At 41.0% G+C, this 23340-nt stretch overlaps 1 protein-coding gene across 5 annotated transcripts in view; it reads right to left on the bottom strand.

Moving 5' to 3' along the window:
* Positions 1 to 1354: 1354 nt before the first annotated feature.
* ehbp1 (EH domain binding protein 1) overlaps positions 1355 to 23340 on the bottom strand; it is a 123913-nt gene continuing 101927 nt past the window's right edge. For all 5 annotated transcript variants that reach the window (XM_089011954.1, XM_089011953.1, XM_089011958.1 and 2 more), the window contains 4 exons: positions 10449 to 10548; positions 9638 to 9711; positions 2602 to 2716; positions 1355 to 2099 (listed from right to left, as the gene is read on the bottom strand). In XM_089011954.1, coding sequence (XP_088868080.1) covers positions 2009 to 2099; positions 2602 to 2716; positions 9638 to 9711; positions 10449 to 10548 — 380 coding nt within the window. In that variant the 3' untranslated portion in view covers positions 1355 to 2008. The remainder of the gene's footprint in view (positions 2100 to 2601; positions 2717 to 9637; positions 9712 to 10448; positions 10549 to 23340) is intronic.

A 23340-nucleotide genomic window follows, 5' to 3' on the forward strand; every position in this document is an offset into this window, starting at 1 on the left:
CTTCACTGCAAATCAAATGCACCGACACAGTTCATGAAAAATAGAAATATTTTATAGTAGAAGCAGGAGAAATGTTGTTTTTGAAATTCGTTCGAGACCCTTCCAAAATAGCCTGATTAAAAAACAACATGAGAACCTTGTTTATTTGTGGAAACGATGCAAAATGAAAACAGATGAAATTAAAGTCGATCATTCCCCCCCCCCCCCTTGTCATCTACTTCAAGTATCAGATAATTAGGCATCTCTTTTTTGGTCCCGAAGATTATTTGTCTAATCCCAAATTGTGCTTGAATTCCTTTCTGAGCCGCTAAAACTCAGGATTAAGCAGGCCAGGAGGAGGAGGGAAAACTTGCTCCCACCATCCCTCCTTCATCCATCTATACTTCCATAAATCCATCCCCAGGATGGAGCAGTACCAGTGCAGTAGATGCGGTCGTGGACGTGGTGCCTATGGATATGTTCATATGGATTCTTTTTACTCGTACGAGAGGATTGTTTTGAGTTTTCAATAACGGCTGGTAAGGACTCTTTATTATTTGATAAATGTGGGTTGCAATTAAGACATACAAAACTATACAACATGTTGGAAATATTATTTAAATTATATAATACTACAATGGCGCAATATATAGGGAGACGGAAGAAAAATATTTTGACAACGTCATCCGAGTCGATAATCACCCCCCACCCCACCCCACTCTCAACTATCGCATTTTAACATATCTATTCTACTAATTTTAATCCCCGATGTGACAGGCGTAATAAAACAAAGTCAAGTGGAGCTGATTAATAATGTGAAAGTTAGAGGAAGAGGAGTAGGAGGAAGCAGTGTGCTGTCACTCTTCATTTGTTCGCCTTTTTTCTACAAGAGACACGGAGGGAGGGGGGAATCAGATTGGGACAAGGCCGCCACGCAGCGCTTCTTCGCCAGCTATGATTCCACCAGCGTGCCGCCGTGGAGCACCGGAGCTGTGGAAGTCGCTATGATATTTTTTCCCGGAAAAAAAATGTAATTGCGCAATTGAAGGTGATCTGAATGCTTCAAGAAGGTGAATTAATTACACGATTTAAATCGCTGGGAAATTTAACAGCATGGGGAAAAACTAGCTGAACTTTGTACAAGGTGGACCACTTTAAATGACAGACAACATATCTGAAAAAGAAAAAAAAACGGGTAGATTGTTTTAGTTTTAGAACGAATGCAATAAATAAAAAAAAACAATATATACACAAATATAATATATACCACAATGTACCCCTCAAAAAAAGTTTTGAACAAACCCACCTCCTTTTTTTACAAAACAAGTCAATCATTGAGTAAAGAGCAAAAAAATAATCTGGAAACAACAGTAACTGGAGTATGAAATGTACAAGGACTTTATTGAAGGTTGGTCTTGAAGCCAATGGAATAAATAAAAAGGAAAATGTGAGAGCTCATAGAAGATGATGCACATGGAAGCAAATCTCAATAAATAGGAATTCAAACAGGAAAACAAGGTGATAGTTTTACATACAAGCAGTTTATAAGACAATAAATAAGACTTAAAAAACTTTGACTGCATGACTCTTTGAGAGGGGAAAAAAGCACATTCTCGCAAGCTTTTATGAGGAAAATATACAAGAAAGTTTCGTGGAAAAATGTTTTTTTTTGGTAAACTGCATTCAAGAAAGAGAAAAATAAAAGAACATGTAGTTATGGACAATTGAAGATTTTTTTTACAATAAAAAGATGCAAAGTGAATGAAATAAAAGATACAAACAACTTTTTGACTCCTTTTTTGATTTTGAAAAACTCCACTTGCTCACTTTGTAAAATCAGAAATCAAATAAAAAGATCAGACATTTTTGTACCTGGACCATTCGCGGTTACATTACGATACACACAAAAAAATCCCAGTAAAAGTACCGCTTTTCAAGCATGAAAATGGTAAAACCACCAACCAAAGTGACACGATGCCACGCGTACAACAATCCTTTTGTTCATGTTGCTCTTGAAGTCGTTGTGTTGTCACTGAAGGATGCACTTCTCTTCTTTCTTGGTCATCTTGCCTTTGTTTTGTTCCAGCGTCCTCTCCAGGTGCTCATCTTCCTCCTCGGCCCTGTGATGGACACAAACAACAGCCAAAAATAAGGTTGATGGCGAAACAACACCCCCCCCCCCCAAAGAAGGATTAAGATGACAAAAAGTATCTCATGAGATACAAAAACTGAAGCACCGAATGACAAAAAAGAAAACAGGTCAAGAAAAAATAGTTCAATTGGACACCTAATGTTTGATTTTGACTCAAAAGTGCATTGAATTGAACCAAATCCAATCGGGCCACTTTAAAATACATTGCGAAATTGGTCAAATGGTTTTTGGTTGGCAAAATCTGTTCAAGGAAGGACAACGAGACACCTAATGCATCATACTGGATCGAATCGAATCACCATCCGAGTGAATCAACCCGAATCGACTCGTCTCACTTGAATCCCCACTCCCCCCGCCCCATGTAGTCAAGGTGCTTTTAATTGCCTCCCCTGGATATGACTTTTTTCATGTCATGGGAGTTATTGCAGATTGATGATCATGTTAGCAGGACTACATAGCGTGCGACTTACTCTTTCTCCTGGGCGTCCAGGTCACGGACCAGAGCATCTCGTTTGTTGACCAGAAGGACCAGCTCATCCAGCAGTAGCTGTTCGCGACGCTTCTGGGCTTCCGTCTTCTGCCAGTCTAAGGGCACAAAAAGCAACAAGAACCACAATGGCATATTGTCAACAGCTAGGGGGCAGATTTTTTTTTGGTCTTCAAAAGTCACATTTGGAAGGTGGCTCGGAAAGTGGATTCGTTTGGATGTAACTGCATGAGGACTTTTCACCAACTGGAAAACTACTATTGGGGCAACAGTTCACAAGTGGTTGAATATTTGTGAATTTTTCAATTCCACCTTATCTTTTTGCATTCTGTATGTTTTTGCTATGATGTGGAAAAATTGAGCTACTTTTATTGATGGCAATTTATTTGGGGATAAATTGAATTTTGTTGCTGCTACTTTGAGAGAGTGATATTTTAGAATTCACATTTTTGTGTGTAATATTTGTGGATTTTTCTTTTGGGGGGATTGAAAGATTTTAGCATTTTATCAATATATATATTTTTTTCAGAACTAAATTGATTGTTTTTGTCATTTGAGAACTTCTCCTTGCATTATCTTTGTGTTTTTTTTAAACATTTGTTTTTGACAAATTATTTTTGCCACCAATTGTATTAAATTGTCAATAATTTTCGGCATGTTCTTTCGGTTACTTAAAAACACCAGAGCACAAAATTACTTTTCAAAGGTTTGTGCTTTTTCAAGTGCCAAAAAAGAGTTTAAAGTGCAAGGAACCATTTTCTCGATAATTGATATACTTTACTGAGTCGTCGCCAACAAAGTGTTGTTCATATGCTACTTTTGTAAACAAGCGACCAAACAAAAAGGTGAACCCTCCCAGCCCCAACCCCCTTGACTCTGGTTTCCAGAGTCTGAACAGGAAGGGGCCCCCACGAGCTCTCACAGGGGTTCAGGTAGGACCCCCAACCAAATCCCCATCCGCCTGCCCCGGGAGGAGGAGAAGGACAGGGGTGGGGCGTCCACAGGGGCTCACATCCGCCCCAGGTGCCACAGAGGAAAGACCACGTGCTCCGCCGCCGCGACACTTTATTCGTTCGAGGCGATAATTAAAACATTTGATTGGCTCATAAAAATTCCCATCGGCGGACAACTTAAAACGTCAGCACCTCGCCTCCATTTATATTTCAAGACATATTGATTGAAAATCAACAGGTCGTGTTGATTGTTGCCTCAATGTGTGTGTATGCGTGTCGGTCTAAAAAGGTCTGAGCTGACTCCTGATTGGTCCTTTTCATCACTTTGAACATGATAAAAAAAAGTTCAGTCACGTGGCACGCTTTCTCAAATATGGGGGGACTTTTTCCTTTGTTTTTAAAAAGATTAAGTCATGTACAAAGAGGAAATGTTTGGTGGTCATTGTCAGCTCGATGTGTCCATTACACCAGAATCCTCAGCAACAAAGTTGGTACAGAAATGTTAAAATAACACACACTTACACACACAAAAACCTTCCCACAAGAACACAGAGGAATGCCGAAAGAAAAAAAAAAAAAACAACCATCTCCAGAGCTCCTCTCAGCCCAAAAGCTAATGCTCGCACCTTTGTGTGCATGTGTGTGTGTTGGGAAGGGAGAGATCAGGGTTGGGGGCATGGTGCTGTCAATCAAACATCTTTGGGTCCCGCCCTCCTCATTAGGAAGGTAAACAATAAAGAGAGATGAGAGATGTGAGCAGAGCAGCCTGGGTAAGGAGACACCCGCCAAGGAACACAACACCCTGCAGACATTATGCACCTCTCCCCCTCAACCCCCCCCCCCCCCCCCCAAACGAGCCACACATTAGCCCCGCCCCCTCACAGAGAGGTTCCACATAAGGGTAAAACTTGCCCACTGCTGGCACGGTGGCTGCATATTCAGATTAAGTTTGGCCGAGCACGGCGCTGGTAACCATGTGAGTCGGCACAAGGCACACAAGAATGCACCGGTCCAATCCCTAGAAGACCCCCAGGCCTGTATGTACCCCCCCCCCCATCCTCTACCCCAATGCATTCATGTGAGAGAGAAGTGCTCCAAACAAGTGAGGAGACGTTGATCTTTGCTTCATAATAAGTAAGCAACACGATTTGGCTATTTTTGTTTTCCTTCCGTTGTTTCGGCGTCTTTCCGCCCGGCAGATGTTGACTAAAATCCATGTGGGAGAGAGAAAAAAAAAGTGTCAATGGATGTAAAAGAGGTAAGCATTGACGTGACTGCAATGTTTCTTAAAAATGAAATGTGCACGGCACAGCAACAGGTGGAATGCCGACTCAGAGTTGTCATTACAAGCAAGGAGTCTTTTTTTCCCCGGGACAGACTAGCTAAGGGACATTTGCGGAAAAAGGGAAGATTTAAATGAAAAAAAAAAATCTCCACAATTTTTGCTTTGTTTTTTTAATCTAGAAAAAAAATGGTGGCCCACCCCTCACCCCACAAAATAATCTGAGTCCCCAAATTCCATGAGCCGAATACAATCATAAAAATGAAAAATGTGTATTTCTAAATTTGTGCAATTTAAATGACCTTTATGACATGAAAAAACAACAACACATTTTTGCGTATTTCAAGACACACCCAAAATTGTTTTGTCATTTGAGGGAAATACCCCACCAAAATTCCACATTGGAAAACAAAAATTCCAAAAACAGGGATAAACATAAGCCAACGTTTACTCAGCAGGTGGGTACTAATACAAAAAAAAAAAAAAAAATCACATTAAAAAAGTCTGTCCCCTTTGACCACACAAAAATGTGGCGGGAACACCAGAATGTTTTACTCATTCACCGCCAGACATGCAAAAATGTGTCCACTCCAGTGCCAGGGTTTTTGTCATTGTCACTTGAATTCCAAGACCCACAGAATATTAGGTTTTAGGACTACATGCACATTCAACACAGCGTTAGAAACCCTAAATTCTCTTTTTTTTTATCAGAAGAAGAGAGTTAATGCCTAAATTATATGCATGGTTCTGGAGTTATCTGACCTTGAAATGGGGAACGCTGTGCAAAATACCATACAACATATTGGTTCATATAGCGCTTGAACAACAGCTGAAGCTGAAACAAAGCACTAACATGGAAACAAGGGGAATGTTGCCCCCTTGTGGGAAAGAAAAAACATTGCCAGAGTCCATGACCAGTGCAAAACCTGAACAAATTTGGGAATGGCGGTCTTCGTCATATTTTCAATTTCTGAATACATTCGGGAATGTCAATGAATGAGTTAATTTACGAGCAAAAATATTGCTCTTTAACAGTAGCTATAAGATGACACATTGTGTCGTAACCTAAAACAAAATTTCCCTCCAAAATCTGTTAGGCTAATGCTAACGCAAAATCCAAAATGCCATAGACGTGCTACTGAAACGAGCATTGGCGTTCCGATACGAAAATGCGGTGGATAACACACGCCACCAGCGCATACAAATGCACTCCATGGCAGATATTCTTTATCCTCTTCGATTGCATTGAGTGTTTCATCTTCCAATTTTTGAATTATTTTCTTTGTTTGTACATACATTTGAATCCTGATTTTTTTTTGTGGGGTGTTGTTTCCAAAGTTTTAAAATAATTTATTTAAATTTGTTTTCTGTTTTTTGACACCATTGCCTAGCACCAGCAACAAAAAGAAAACAATGCTGGGGCAGCAAAGCGTCTGAATGTATGAACAATGCACAATTAGCTTCTTTTTACTCAAACAACATCATTGCATGTACTCAACACGCATACGACATAAAAATAAATAAGTGACGACATCCGTCTGGAAAGAGTCGGCGACATCATGAAAACTCACTGATGTGATCGCATTCCACAGTGAAGCTAATCAATGGAGGCCAAGGCGCCGCCCCCGTCCTTACAAAAGCCCAAATAGACGTACAAACTCTGTGTGTAGAGGAGGGTGGGGGGATAAGCCCCTGCATAGGATTACATATTGATTTTAAACATATAAAAAAACAGCTTATCATATCAAAGCGTAACAGGAAAAAACTCCAGGACCCGAGTATGCATAAATCCCCTTTAGATGCTGAGAGGGCGCCTGCTTTACAACACACGCACAGACACACGCATACACACACACACACTCAGAAGCAGAGGTGTGAATGTGTAAGCAGATAAAGAGGCCATAGTGGATCAATTTTGTGGCGGTGAGATGAGAGCGTGGCATACAGATGGCATTTCCCCACCTGGCATCCCACCAACTCACACACACACACACACACACACACGCACGCACGCACGCACGCACGCACGCACGCACGCACGCACACACACACACACACACACACACACACACACACACACACACACACACACACACACACACACACACACACACCATCAACAACAAAATGTGCACAACTCCTCAAAAATGTCAGACAGCTCACTATGTAAGCATTTGCTTGGTGTTTACCGTATTTCCTCAAATATTGGCCCTCAAGCACGGCCCAAACAACACAGTTAAACACCTCCCCTGAAATAGACGGCAACCTTTGCCCCCCTCCCCACATGTTCCAAAGAAAAACAACAGTGTCATCGTCATACTGTAGCTCACAGATGACCCAAATCCAAGGATATTTTTCACTCAATCTTGCATGAATTATCTACGTGAGGTTTAGTCCTGATCCTGTTTGAACACCGTAAACCACGGGTGCCAAAGCAAGGCCTGGGGGCCAGATCTGGCCCACCAGACCATTTCATGTGGCCCGCAATGGCAAATCAGGCATGTCAAATGCATGCCATGATTCTTGCTTCAAGATGGAACCAACATTTCAAATTGTCAGATGTAATCCACAATAGAAGTCATGTCCCAAAACTCAGTTAAAAAAAAGATCTTGTTATGCAGACTCCATTATTGTTTTTTATGGTGTCACACTTTTTTTTCCCTTGCCAACTAAAACCTAACTCACAATACAAAATATAACAGGCTGGTGAAAAGAAAAAAGAAGCGTGCCTCTTGCAATAATGATGACCCTTGATCGAAAGACATACAAAAAAGTGCAAAGGACAATTTTTGCAGCATATATTCTTTATCCTTCGCAAGTCACTTCGTTGAGATGCCCTTGTTACATCGTCAGGACAATGTGCAGCATGACTTCATCTTACTGTGCGCTTTTGGCCAAGGAGCCCGCACTCAAATGAGCATCACTATGCCCATCCAATTATCATAATGCATAAACTATTTATTTTCAAGCATTTTTAGTTAAGTGATTTGTTACAGACCAAATTTAACCTGAGACATTCAAAAACGTGCCTCCGCCTTCTGCAGTTAAGTAAGGAAATGGTGGCGATAGCTATATGCTACAATGTGACATTCCGTATCACTCTGAGATATTAGAGAGGTGTGTGTGTTCGTGCGGGTCTATCTCAGTTCTGTATGTGTGTGTGCACGCATGCATGCATGTGTGTGCGTTTGAGAGCGATGGATTGGCCAACCAAATCGACAATCGCTCTCATGCTTGGCCGTTGCTCAATGGGTCTGACCAAGCACCTAATAAGAGTCACTGACTCACACACACACACACACACACACACACACACACACACACACACACACACACACACACACACACACACACACACACACACACACACACACACACACACGAGTGATGCCTTCCACAAAGCAGCTCGATACGATAAATAACTAAAACGGAAGCAAGCGTGGCGAGCTCTCTCGCTCCCGCTCGACTATGCATGTCTGCCCCACACCTCCCCCACCCAGTAGTACCCCTCCCTGCTCTCGTGCTAATTACAATTGATTTATGATGGCGCAGGTAGCTTATCAGTGAAATGACAATGGTCGCATGGAGGCTGTCGAGGGGAGTGGTGGTCTTATGGCGGGACGGGGTGGTCAATGTCGAATAGCAAAATCAATTAGCATTGATTGGCCAAAGGTTCATTTTGCCAAAGAGGATGGCGTCGAAGGGGATTAAACTTTCCCCTGAACGCTCCCAGCTCCACTTGGCTCACGACAACTTTGATACGACACAATGGCGGCGGGATGCCTAACACGCTTTGGAGAATAAAAAGTGCAGCGTGGGTCTGCAATCAAGCATCAGCTAGTTGGGCCTAGACGGCCGAGGAAACAGATAGCATTGATCAAGTATCAGACAGTGAAATCCCTGGCAGGAGCGCAGTCTAATCCTCATCCACACAATTAACATCAACCTCATCAAACCCACACACATCACAGAATGACCAAACTGCGCATTGTAACACACACACAGACACACAAACACACACACACACACACCGGTTTTTTCATCAAAACACGATTATGGAAGTATTGTGGTGTATTGTTGTTTTCGCCTTTCCTCAAATATTTTAATAAAAAAAAGCACAACACACAGTCATGACATAATCAAACTTCTTGTGTGCATGCTATGTCCACATGGGGGTCACATTATATGGAGAGCTATACGCGGAGACGTCACCGATCCTCAGTAAGCCACAGTGATATCAGTCGCTCTTCGCACATGATAAGAAATATGGTGCCACAACACCAATGCTAGTAGAACATCTATCATCCAAAAACTTCCAAATGGGTCAGTTGTATGTAAAGGGACCAGGATACTGTATAATGGACACTTCTGCACATTCCCATAAGTCCGTCAAAAGTTCCCATCAGGAAAAAGATCGAACAGATGACATTGAGCTATTTTCTTAAAAAAAAAGAGGAATTCCTTTTTTTTTGTTTTGTTTCTGTTATCAAAATTAATAATCATAATTTTGAGAACTTGGTGAGCGAGAGTGAGAACAAACACTAAGTTTCTGAATCCTTTAAAAAGCATAAATGCATGTGAGGGCAGATAAAACAACATAAAAAATGTTTCACTGTATCTCTGAATTCCACGTTATCAATATTATTTGATATGAAAAATCCTGAACGACTTTGGCGCCAGTGTGGATTCCGAGCGACACCTGAAGGCAGCTCGCCAGCCCAGCTTCTGCATCTATGCGCGAGTGTGTGTGTGTTTGTTGGTGCGTGCGCATGCCCGCGCGTTACCTTCAATGGCCAGCATGGCTCTGAGCTCTCTGTTGAGTAGTTCGAAGCGTCTCTCCAGGTCGTGCTCCTTCTCCCTGCAGGCGGGACGGAGGAGCAAAGTTCATCAATATGTTAATGACTAAATCATTACGGCAGGACGCCCACATAAATAAACATCGATTGCCACACTTGCTGGAACCTTCTCACACTTTTAATCTAGTGCCGCACACGCATACACACAGCCATCAGTGCTTCTGCATGTGTGTGTGTGTGTGTGTGTATGTGTGTGTGTGAAATGACATCACCGCAGGTGTGTGTGTGTGTGTGTGTATGCGTGTGTGTGTGTGTGTGTGTGTGTGTGTGTGTGTGTGTGTGTGTGTGTGTGCGTGTGTGTGCGTGCATGCGTGCGGCACAAATTCAATTCTTTCCTCTTTCAGCCATATTAAAAAATGAGCCCTAATAGAATTTGTCCTTGACGCTCGTCTTTCCCGCACAAAGAGGGACCACAAAGGCCTCATAATAAGCCCTTCTGTCAATTGGCCACTTTAAACACCCCCCCCCCCCCTCAACCCAACTCTTTGGTCGTGATATAATGTGATTAGGAATACTTCAATCTCACCGCTCGCACGCTCCGACATCCGTGCAAATGTCTGTGTGTGTGTGTGTGTGTGTGCGTGTCTTCCAGCTAAGCACACACACACACACACACACACATACACAGACACGCATATACTTGCAGCAGACATAAGCAACAGACAGACGCATATAATGCGCACATTTCTATTGATTTTATGTCAATCAATGAGAGACTAAGTACGCGACGTGAACATACAGCAGGGAGAGTTGGTTCTGTCTCCTGATGAGGGCGTTCTTCTTGTTGACCAGCATGAACCACTCCTGCATCATGGCCTCCTCCTCCTCCTTGTTGTTGCCTACACACACATGCACACGCACGCGTTAAAAATACAAAATCAGAGAGGAATGTCCAGAATGTTACCTTTTTGATGCTATTCAATAATATTTTTCCCATACATTTTTCAAGCTTCTTTTTTTCCATATAGATGAAAAAGAGAAAATGTGCAAGACTAATAAAGGCAAATTGAATCCAATCCAATCACTATGTCTATGTTTACAGTTCACTTACAACTTGCATATAAATACGAAAAGGTAGATTTTCAAATCAGGTTAAATTTTTTTGAGACAACAAATTTTGGGGGCAAAACACGGGTTGACATCTTTAAGATTAATTAAATAATTAGCTAAGAATACCTATTATTGACATATTCAGTAAAAAAAAGCTAGTAGTCCGTATATGGCCCACAAGCCACAGCTTGCATACACATACTTTAAATGGACGCTGACAAATTATAGAGGGCATCATATAAAGGATATCAATAATTGTCAGACTTTTGTCACCAATCATAAAGACGCCGTCCGGCTTTCAGGCGCGATACAAAAGGCATGTGTGTACTTAAGCGTGAGTGTGATGTCATTCCATTATGGATGGCAGGCAATGAAAACGACGCGTCGGGATTTAGCGCCGTGCTGGATTACTGTAGTCAACTTTCAAACGGACGTCGGCGGCGGGATAAAGGCGGGTCAGCGTGCCGCCCAAGAGTCCAATAAAACAAGCAAATAATCGCTGCAAATATTAAGCTCCTGTGACATTGTGGCGGCCTGTAAAACGACCACCACAGCGGATTACAACCCCCCCCCCCACCCCACCAACCTCCATCCATACGCACAGACAGCGCCTGCCAAGCAAAAACTGCTTTTTATTTGAGTGAAGAAAGGAGGAGGCAGGATGCGACAAAGAGACAATTTGAAGATGTCGGAGACCTCAGATGACACCTTCAACAGATTGTTATTTTATTGATGATTGATTACATCACCACATTTTAACGATCACAAAGCGCGCCATATTATTAGGTGAAATATGATGTTTATTTGCTAGACTGAGCGGTATTATCATCAGAACGGACATGAAATATCGGCTAGCGCTGGATGTATCGCTTGCTTCTCTTCACTATTGACCCAGGGGTATCTTCAAGAGAGGGTGGATCAGTTTGATCATGGCTAGTCAATATGTACCATGACAAAACTACGTGTAGAAAAATGTAAGAAAAAAGGTGTCGATGACAATATTTTGGTCAGGACTCGCTGCACTTAAAGTTATGTCATGTTCAATGGGAAGGCATTATTTCCATTTAATGTTTATAATGAACTCACATTGTTTGCTGGAGCTAAAGCCATATAGTTACTGTCCATGAAAAGTATTTTTGTTTTATATTTTTGAGTGTTTGAGACAGATGGATTGGCTTGATTTACCATCTTATGAGAAATCTTTTCAGTTGTTGTATTTTTTTTTTTTTTTTGGGGGGGGGGGGGCAAAGATCTGCATCTGTAAAAGTCACCATTTTGACAGAAATAATTACATGAGATGCTTTCTTTCAGCATTCCGATTAAATATATCTCAGTTGAAGGCGCTGAAAGGCTCTGTTTGTTCAAGAAAAGGAACCAATTGATGGCCTCATTCGACACTGCTAACATGGCGGCCACGATGGCGATAAGCGCACAGAGATATGATCAATCGCTGTCACAAATAAACACACATAAGACAAAAGCAAATACACGTAAGGCAACACGCCACCAATCTGATTGACTTTGTTGTGAGGCGGGTGGATTCAATGACAGGAACAAGCGACCTCAGTTAGGAGGAGACTGGGCTAGCCGGTTAGCTTAGCACACCTCACTAACTGCTTGGGAAACTCAACACAATGAAAGAGATAACCACACTAAAATGTGCTTGGCAACATAGAAAGAAGACAGCCCAAGGCAATTTAATTATGTCATTGGATGATTTAACAGGCCAGATTTTCAACACATCTAGTCATTGGATTGGATTGGATATGCCTTTATTAGTCTCACAGCGGAGAAATTTACATTTCACAGCAGCAAAGTGATGAAAGGAATGAAAGTAGAAAAACAAAATACATGAGCTAACACAATTCACAAACCACAAAATCAAAACAGGTTGAAATTAATTTCCAGCACTTCGTAATGCGTGTCTTTTTAAAATAACCTTTAGCAGAAGCATACATTCCAGCAATGTCAATAAAGAAGACGCATTTAGTCATGAATTAAGAAAGCACAGCGACTACAAGAAAAGACATAAAAGCGCATTCAACAGGGTCATTAGCACTAGCGTCCATCAGAAGCGCTTGAGTGAAGCGAACGAGGTGATTTACTACCTTGCTCGGGGGTGTTTTTTATTATTTTTTTTCTCACCCCTTCAATTATGTGTTTCATTATTATTGTCACCAGGGCCATTATCAACACACACACCCGCATTAGGCAGATGAAGAGCCGGGCCGCACTTCAGGTAATTAATATCGCAGAGAAGAAGGCCTTGCTCACCTGCCGACACCTCCCCCGCTCTAAAAGCTTTTTCATTAGCCGGTCCGTTAACGTCCAAGCGGGAACAAAGGCCTCGTTTACGATCGCCTGGGCTCGACGGGGAGCCCCCCGCAGGATGCCCGTGGCTTGGTGTGTGAGTGTAAAGAAAAGCGAGGCGAGGCTATCCCCGCTCATAATCTCAGCACAAAAGGCATCATCCTATTAACGACGTGATCTGGCGCTACATGGGAGGCTGGCCTTTATGATGACGGTGAGTGGCTGATATAGGGAGCCTGGGTTATTAGCTTCGGGACAAGGGCAGGTATGGAGGAGGAGAAGAAGAGACCCCACGCTAAGGGAGCCTCGACTCCCCCGTACACACACACCCTTCGCCATTCATCAGATCACTGGGGGACTATGGGGGACGCTTTCTATTTGTATTCAATGACATGACAAGAGATTCCTCAAACAAACACGGGACAACAGCGGGAATGCTCGCCGGGGATAACTGAGAAAGAGAGTTGAGATGATGCGGAAGTCCAACAGCTTTTTTTTCAGGACCGTTACATGGACCGTAATAAGATTATTTCTAGCAATACTTATTGTCCTATAACTTTCCCGTTCATTACAGCTAGAAAGGAGCGTGCGTTATAAACCATGCCACATAATGGCCTAATCAATTACCCTATTTTCCCGTGTATAAGGCACACCCAAAAGCCCTAATTTTCTTCAATGCGGCTTATACGCAGGTGCGCATATTGAGCCACAATAGGTTTCACAAAAACTGTCAGCAGCCACCGACTCCATTTTCTCCTGTAGAAGTAGTGCGGAACCCTTGGCTCTACTCTAGCCCTTTATAATATGGTGTGCCTTATGTTTGGAAAACTTATCTATTTATATATTATATTTGGAAAACTTTTTTCTCATTCAGTTAAGGTGCGCCTTATATATGGAAAAGGTTTGATAATAAATCATTCATTGGCGGTGCGCCTAAGACTCCGGTGCGCCTTATACACCGAAAAATATGGTAGTTTAATTCAGAGAAAGAAACATTTTCACTGAGATTTTGGATGCACATTTGTTTCCTCATCCCTGAGAGAAATGCCAGTGTGACCATTTTTTTTTCATTTTTTGAAAGGTAATTAAAAAAATGTAAATTGACATTTAAAACAAATTCCTTCATCAAGCGTCCACCAAATGCATGTAGCGTGATTACTTTTGTCTGCGACAGTGATCCGACAGGCGTGAGCAAAATTGCAGCTACCGCTTATGCTAATGCTGCCAAGCGGGGAACGGAGGAAACCCGCCTCGTACAACTAATAACCTCTAAAAGCTCCTTTAGGCCAACAATATGGAAGCATTTTGGCACACTGTTAACAGATGCAAATCACATTGACGAACAAATGCCGACTACCAGGTTTTCCGGTGTAGAAGGCGTACCCAAAAGCCTTCATTTTCTTCAAAAGATGACCCTGCACCTTAAAAGCAGGTGCACCGTATAGGTGAAGTACCATATTTTGCGGAGTATAAGGCGCGCCGCAGTATAAGGCGCTCCTTGAATGACTGAAAAAAGTTTTCCAAATATAAGGCACACCACATTGTCAGGCGCTACAGTAGACGCTGGGGTTACGCACAACATCTACAGGGGGAAATGGAGTCAGTAGCTGCTGACAGTATAAAGCACAGGGTTACCTTTTCAAGAAAATCAAGGCTTTTGGGTGAACCTTATACAATGGAAAATACGGTAATATTGAGCCACAACAGGTCTCGTGAGCTACTGTGAGCAGCCACCGACTCCATTCCCCCCCCCCCATAGAAGTTGTGTGTAAGCCCAGATTCTACTATTAGTGCCTTATGATGTAGTGTGCTTCATATTTGGAAAACTTTTATCTATTTATATGTTATATTTTAACTTTATATTATAACTTTTATCATTCACTGAACATGCGCCTTATAGTCCGGTGCACCTTATGTATGGAAAAAGTTTGAGAATTGGCGTTTTCGTGTTTATGTTTGTTAAAGTCATTATAAGTGGTTTGCATTCTGGGTCCGAGAGGACAGTAATTTCATCTGTGCTGTATGTCATGTATGGATGAATGGATTTGCCTTTATTAGTCTCACAGTGGAGAAATTTACATTTCACAGCAGCAAAGTGATGAAAGGATATTAGCATATTTGACAATAAAGCTGACTTTGAATACACCATTCAATGGGGGTGCGACTTATACTTCGGTGCGCCTTATACACCGGAAATTACGGTATTTCCTGCAAGTGCTTCAAAGAACCTTGCTAAATCACATTGAACATCAATAAATAATGTCGATAAATAATGAAAACATTTCTACATCCTAAAAATTGATGGGGGGGGGGGGGGGGTCAGAAATTGACATATGGCATTGTATCTTAACTTAGGTGTACCCTCTTAGCAGCAAGCGGCACCCAGCCTTCGTGCTGAATAAGTGGGTGAAGGACAACTTTGAAACATGGGGATACTTGAGACACACACATGCACGAACGCACACACTCGCTCTCAGCAATCCTCCATTCTGCTCCTCTACGGCATCAAAAAAGGCGGTGATGACCCCGGTGGTGTAGCTTATTAACCCCTCCATCAGCTCTTATCAGCCAATGAATAGCTCCGTCATCTGGCCCTCCTCATCCTCATCTTCTTCCCTAACGTCAAGGTTTTTTTTTTCTTTCCCCAGTCTCATCGGCAACACTTTTTCTTTTCCAGGCCCGTAATATAAAACAGACACACACTCACGCTGACACACACACACACACACACACACACACACACACACACGCAATCACACACAGACGCACACGCAATCACAGATATGCACACACACACGCACACACATATATCATCACAAAAATACACACACATAAACACACACAAAAGGGGGGGTGGGTGGGGGTCAGGGGCCAATGTCGTCATTCTTCGGAGCCTCCTCGATTGTTGCAGACCAGAAAACATCAACAGCTGAATTGGTGAATGGCAGATCTCTCCTCTCCTGAGCTTTGAAGGTATTAAGAGCCCTCCGCTCCTCTTCAATGTGCCGCTTTAAATGCTTTTCCTCTCTTCTTTGCCTCTTTTTTTTTGTCAAGCAGGGGCCACCCAGCAGAAGGCAACTGATGCAAAACAGTGCGGTAATCCTACCCTCAACCCCACCTCACCCACTGCCACCCCGTCCGTCCTTTTTACACGCTAACATTAACCGTGGGATTTAGTTCATTTACAGTTAACCTGGGCAAAATCACACATTTGTAAACGGCTGATTTTGGCAGGTTTACCAAGCAAATTTCAATATGAGTGCAGCACCTCCCGTGTGATCCGACATAGTAACTTCCATGTGCCGTTCTACAGCGTTTCTCTTCGTATGCGGGTATAAAGCAAACGGATTTCAAGAGACAAACTGCTAGACTTTGATATTGAATTCCATGTTATGTCTGTTTTACGGGAAATGTACATGAATAGATTTAAATGTGCTAATATTAGTTCAAAAACTGTGATGTGAATTCACAGACTTGTTTCTAAAACAGTGGTGGACCGTCAGGGCCTTCAAGGCCTTCTCTGCTGGGGTAAAATACTGTATATGAATCACAGACTAATGTGAATTATAATTTGTCCATGAATTCTTAAGTAATTCTAATTTGTCTTTCAACTTTATTTCGTTGCTTTTCCCCTGTTGTGCTGCTTCCAGATGTGTGTTTTCGTATTTAAGCATTTAACCAATCACATTTCAGCCATCATTTGTGACCAGGGTGAGAAATCTACCTGGATGCCTTCACAATCAGTTCTGCAGGTCCTGTCACATCAAATATGTCGATCAAACTGTTGCTTTAACCAATCAGATTTCGAGTTGGCATCCCAAAAGGTTACCAGTGCCTGATCGCAGTGCCTTCCTGCAGGCGTCGGTATACGTCAGAGTTTTTGCAAACTATGATTGGCTAGTCACTAGCCCTTATCACTGCCCGCAAGTGATAAGAGCATACTGGCCAGAGCAAGCACACCGTATCAGCAGCAAGCTGCACAAATATAGGTAGTGCTGATTTAATAGCGGTTTTGTCTACCCACAATGGCTAAAAGAGGAGAAAAAAATTGGATTTGGTTGCAGATTTACTGTTAAAGCCATTTTCAAGACGGACTTTTCAAGTAAAAGGTGGACATTCATGAGGAAGGTCGGACAGTTACAGTATTTCCAGGCTAAGGACCCTCGAGTGGACATGTAGTAAATTACACCACACACTTTAATAATAATAATACATTTGATTTCTAAGCGCCTTTCAAAACTCTCAAGGTCACTTGACAGTCACAGGATGGAGTTTTTCCATGGGTGAGCAGCGGCAGCCACGCGCGCCAGCATTGACTCAACCGGAAGTAACTGAAATAGACAGAAAGCTAGCTTGCTAATAGACAGCTAATAGCTAGTGATCCATTTAGCTCGCTTGCTAGACAGCTGATATATAGCAAACTAAATAGCCAGCTAGCTAGATACATAGCAAATACATCATCAGTTGCAGCTGTGGTTTGATTAAGATGTAGCATGAATGAAGGCCTAGCTACAAAATCCATGGCTCGCCACTGTTCTAAAATCATAATACATGCAAGATGAGCGGTTAAAACATGCATATTGGTGAATTGTGACATTTCCCAAATGGGACAATTCGGGTGTGGTTCAAATGGAGATGCATGAACCACCTTGAAGTCCTGCTTGAGTCGCCCCACCTCAACAACATACAAACTTGAGCGACTTGGTTCATACCAGCAGTTTTCGGTCAGACGTAGCCAGCTAGCTATGCCTTCATCATGAAAATGCATTTTCCCCTCGGTTATTCTGCTAGAACGGCCGCTTTAGAGCGCCTCATTGTCAATCATGACAGCAGACAGAGAAAATCGGGAGAGTGATGAACGTTGGTGAATTTCGACCAGGTGCTTCTGGAACGTCTCCCACCGATAGACGAGGATTTACTGCAGTTGTTTGACTGACTGAGAAGAACACAATGGTCTGTCCTCAACCCCTTCGTTTTGCAAATTTCGGTCATTTCCCCCCCAAAGTATCAAATGTGGGTTCACTCTAAAAACATGCTGAAAACATCCTCGCACACAACCTAGGATAATGTTGTGTTACAGGATGCCTGTTGATAAGCAGTGGCTCGTCGGGGCTAAGCAAAGGCTAAGCCAGGTACTTTAGCTCCCCCGAGTGCGCGTATTTACACACACAGTGAGGTGTGAAGCTCGCCAGGGGAGCTTAGATGACGGGGGTGTGGGTGTTTAGGTTGATGGAGAGTTGACTTATGCTACAGTCAACTTTAGCTGCCACGGCTTCAGTGTTAATTGGCGGAGGCTTAGGGCAAACGGTTTAAAGGTGGGCTGAACGTGTCGGGCCCAGTGTCATGTTTCGGGATAGCACACTGAGTTTATTAAGTGTCTTTCAACACACAATGCAACTTTCAGCACACCATTTTGTTTGTGTTGATGTGTTGACAAGAGGGGACTTAGTCAATCTTTGGAAGTGGTATTACATCCAGAAGAGGCGGGACATCTTCGGGGTTTAAGATAAATAAGCGCTTGACATCAGTTTCACTTAACACAATTTTGATGGACATGTTGATAAAATGAAATGAGAAACCGTCTCAAGTCTTCCTGAAATTGAATGGGACAATCTGAAGCAGACGTTCTCAGGCTGCAAAGCTAGGAAAAAAATTGCTTCCAAAACTAGTTTTGCAGATCATCATTAAAGGGAACAGGGGGCACAAGGGCCTGTTCATCAAAGCTCGCACCTTGAACGTGTAACTTTATTTTAGAACCAATTTGCTTGAGTTTCAGCCTAGTGTAGTTTTGTGAATGAGGGAGCGAGTGACTGTGTCGCAGTGATAACACCCTGAGGAGGACACCCCCACCTCCCACGCATCCCCCAACCATTCGTTGACGGACAGCTACAATCTTTTTAGCATAAGTAGCTCCGCCTGCCCCATTAGCCACATGCGTATGTGTGTGTGTGAGAGTGTATGCGTGTGTGCCTGGGTGTGGAGAGGGGGTGCAAGCTTGACCCCTGGGGTAGATGTTAGTACAAATTTGAGGAGTGTCACATTACACGGCTGGTGATATAGGGGGTAACGATAAATTGCTTAATGAATTTCTCCGTGACGGTTGGCTAACAATATTAGTCATCCTTCTTTTAGTTTCCATGTTTAGTGTGAAGTATAGGGGGCAAAAATCTTCTTGGGTGCCAACACAATTAAAAACAAAGAGTGGTGAAAGTCTAATTCGATATTCGACTTCAGTAAAAAAAGTATTTTGGGTTATTTTGAATGCATTTAAGGATAACTGTCTTTTTTTATTTTTGAGCAAATAAAAACAATTATCCTTCGTCATGATTTTAATTGGTACCATAGTTGAAAAAAGTATAGAAAGGGGGTGGTTGACATTTTATCAGACTGATACAATTCACTTATTCCATCGAGTACTCGCCAATACTATGAAAACTACGGTATTATTGGGATAAAAAGAATCGAACTATCACAATGATAGATAATAGCGAACACAGACTTGTCTGTCTTTCTGCCTATATATCCATCAGCCCCAATGTAGCATCAACAAATGGCAAGGAAGGCTTATTTGATGTCCGATTCATTATTTTTTTTAGCAGTGGCTGATATCAGCCTGCTTTAGGAAAGTACTTCAAATAAGGCCAGTTTCAATCCGATATTGATACTCACTAAGCCTGAGCAACAAGTGTTGAGTAGAGCATAAAGTACAGGAATGTGTTTTCAATTGTTAAGAGTAAGAGTAAAAAGTAATTCGGGTAAATAATACTCAAAGAATATAGAGCAGAAAAAATATTAACTTCTGGGATTTATGCTGGCCAATTTTTACACATTGTTTCCCTTTTTTTATTAAACCATTTTAGTTGTTAGTACAAATATAATGACATTTCACAAGTGTGGGATTTTTGTCTAATGTGTGTAAAAGCACTTCAGATGCTTAAAGGACAACCAACGCCTCTGGACAAGTTGTGTCCACAATTTGTAAAATCACTTCAAATGACTTCTATTGAGCGTATTTTACAAAGATTCCACCGCATATAGCTATATTTTACGTTTTAAGACTCGCGCTGAACATTCAGGAAGTCTTGTTTTTGAGTTTTTGACGTCACATCACGGAAGGAACGCCCCTGACCGAGAAGGGACACACTGCATTTTGCGGTACTTTGATTGGTCTGAAAACGTCGTGTTGATGGTGAAATTACAAGGAAAACACATAAATAACGCGATGGTGATATTTGCTAACAAATTTGCTAACAAAAATTCCCAGGAGACAAATCAGCCCATTTCCACAGAGCTTTGTCGCCATCTTCTGCATTTTTTGGGTGCTACATTTCTGTCCAGATGCCTCAAAATGACATGGAATAAATTCTTTAATCGATTGCAAACATCTATGCTTTCCTCTTCAGAACTATTTGAATCATATTGAGTAACAAGAAAGCATCTTCTCCGAATCTGAAGCCTTTGTTATGATTCTCGAGCAAGGCAAGACGTCTTGGCGTGACACCACGAACATGGGGGCGGGACATTCTGAAACTGGCCACTTCCGGGTTCAATTTGAAGTAGTTTTTAGAGACTTTAAGCCATTTTTATTGGTGGTTTGCATTTGACTAAAAATATCATGCTGCGTGTTTTGGGTATTTTAGATGCTATAAAACGTTTTTCTGATGTCAGTTAGGAAACAAAAAAGTGGTGTCGGTTGTCCTTTAAATGTATTGAAAATATACCATTTACATGAACTGTATCCTTTGGACAAAGTGGTTCTTTTGGTCAACTGTAAGCCTACTACAGACTGGATTGACTCTTACAATTTGGGTGCAATGCGTTTCATTCTAGGTTTTTTTTGTAAATTGTTTTGAGAAAATCAATTGACAAGGGATCATCTTCTCATTATATTCTTAGTTTTACAAATGGCAGATTGTGAAAACAAACTGAAATTTAAAAAAACAAATACAATTACAAACAAGATTGTGAAAACAAACTGAAATTAAAAAAAAAACAAATACAATTACAAACAATGACGTGCACATATGTTAGTTAAAACATTCAGCAAAAGAAAAAATATGATTAAACACAATGTTTAAAATTCTATTCTATATATGCTTGACCACAAACCATGCTGATAAAAATCCGACAAATATATTGTGATGAATTGTTCTGACTTTTGACCATAATAATAATAATAATAATAATAAGAATAAGAATAAGAATAAGAATAAGAATAAGAATAAAAAATATTCATAGGCGGCTTTCAAAGTTCCGGGGTTGGCTTGAGAGGTCAACATTCCGCCCATGATGTAACTCGGCAATGGATTACATTCGTTGCAGTCAACAATTTTGGGGTTTTAGCGTTAACGTGGCTAAAATTGCTTGTGTCGTCACATGGGCTGAAAACAGAGATACACGCACACACACGTTGAAATAGATATTTAAATGGCAATGTATTGGGAAACACAGCTGTTGGTATTTGGAGCCCGGAGTGCTGATTACAATGGGGAGATGGGGATGAGTGTGTACGGGGGTCTGCTTGGGGGCTATTGTTGGCTTGGCCAGCAGCTCTGTTAGCAAGTGAATGGCGTAATTACCAGGGCCAAACCTCCATCATTAACCCGCATTGTCCAACGCCACCGCCGCCGTTACCATGAGAAAGACGCTGTTAATTGAGCGGCCGGGCCCGCAAATTCTGCGACATTTTTCAAAGTGTCACACGCATTTTTACAGTGGAAATAAACTAAAATGCATCAGAAAAAACCCTACAGACTACATCCAATGACTGTTATTTAGTCTCTGTATTTTGTACTTTGGTACAAAATTGATCTCACGCTTCTCACTGTCGTAGGATTACATTCCTTAACAAGCCAATCAACACACAAAACAATTAAGTTAATAACAATAACAATAACAAGAACAACAATAATAATAAAAATCACAATAATAATTCTAGGGTCAACCTTTTTTTTGTAAATTGTTTTTAGAAAAAAAATTGACAAGGGATCATTTTCTCATTATATTCTTAGTTTTACAATTGGCAGATTGTGAAAACAAACTGAAATTAAAAAACAAATACAATTACAAACAATGACGTGCACTGATGTTAGTTAAAATATTCAGCAAAAGAAAGAACAAATATGATTAAACAAAATTCCATTCTATATATGCTTGACCACAAACCATGCTGATAAAAATCTAACAAATATATTATTATGAATTTTTCTGACTTTGACAATAATAATAATAATAATAATAATAATAATGGTTTGAAACAGTTTTTATAATTGTGCAACTGTCCAACTATTTTAGAAAGTGACCCATAAGTCTCCAACACATTCTAAAGCTAATGGGCGATTATGAATAGCTACACCTTAAATACAAAATATATTTTGATAAAATGTACGAAAACGCATATTGCAAAGGAAAATTGATTACAGATTCTGTGATTTGCTGTGTGATTTGCTGCGTCACACAACGGTATGTCACAAAAGTAAATGAGTATGTGTGCTTATTTAAACGCTAGTAAATATACCCCAATGTTATTTGTAAAATTCAATGTAATAATAATGAATGCTCTATTTTGGTTTGGATTTTCTATCAATAAGCAAACTTTGGCTGTATATATGCAATGTAAAAAGAGAAAAAATGATAAGCCGTTTGGCTTATAGATGGATGTATGAATAAAATTGATGTGATTTGGTTTTCTATATGTGACAAAACGAAAATAAAATCTGCATTTAAATATTTGTCAATGCAAATAAATAAATAAAACAACTATTCTTACATTATTTCTCTGAACCACTGATCGTTACAAGAGTCATTTAGGGAAGAGGCAGGGTGCACCCTGAACACTAGCCAATCGCAGAAAACACAAATACAAATGACGAAATACAATGACTATGATTTGGATACGGTATCTCTAAGTCACAAAAAAAATCAATGGATATAAATAAAATATGGCGGAAAAACCCGCAAAGAAAAATCTTATCCTGTCACTGTAAGGCAGCCTTGAGAGTTTTGAAAGGTGCATGTAAATAAATAAATAAAAACTTTAAAATAGTGCAAGAGTTTTATCTATCGAACAAATATAAATGTCAGATTTTGGATGTAGCAAAAAAAAAAACTGACTCATAAGTATGTAACATAAAACAATAAGATGTTTTGAATTTGGATATCTGGATGGATGAAATGGTATGAAACACCCCAACCCTCCTAAATAATAAGAACCAATAAAAATGCTTGCTTGGATAGACCCTAATACAGCATGTAAGCATAAAATAAACAAA

The sequence above is a fragment of the Hippocampus bargibanti genome, linkage group LG13, assembly GCF_051943395.1.
Source record: "Hippocampus bargibanti isolate YZ-2025 linkage group LG13, ASM5194339v1, whole genome shotgun sequence".
Classification (NCBI taxonomy): Eukaryota; Metazoa; Chordata; class Actinopteri; order Syngnathiformes; family Syngnathidae; genus Hippocampus; species Hippocampus bargibanti.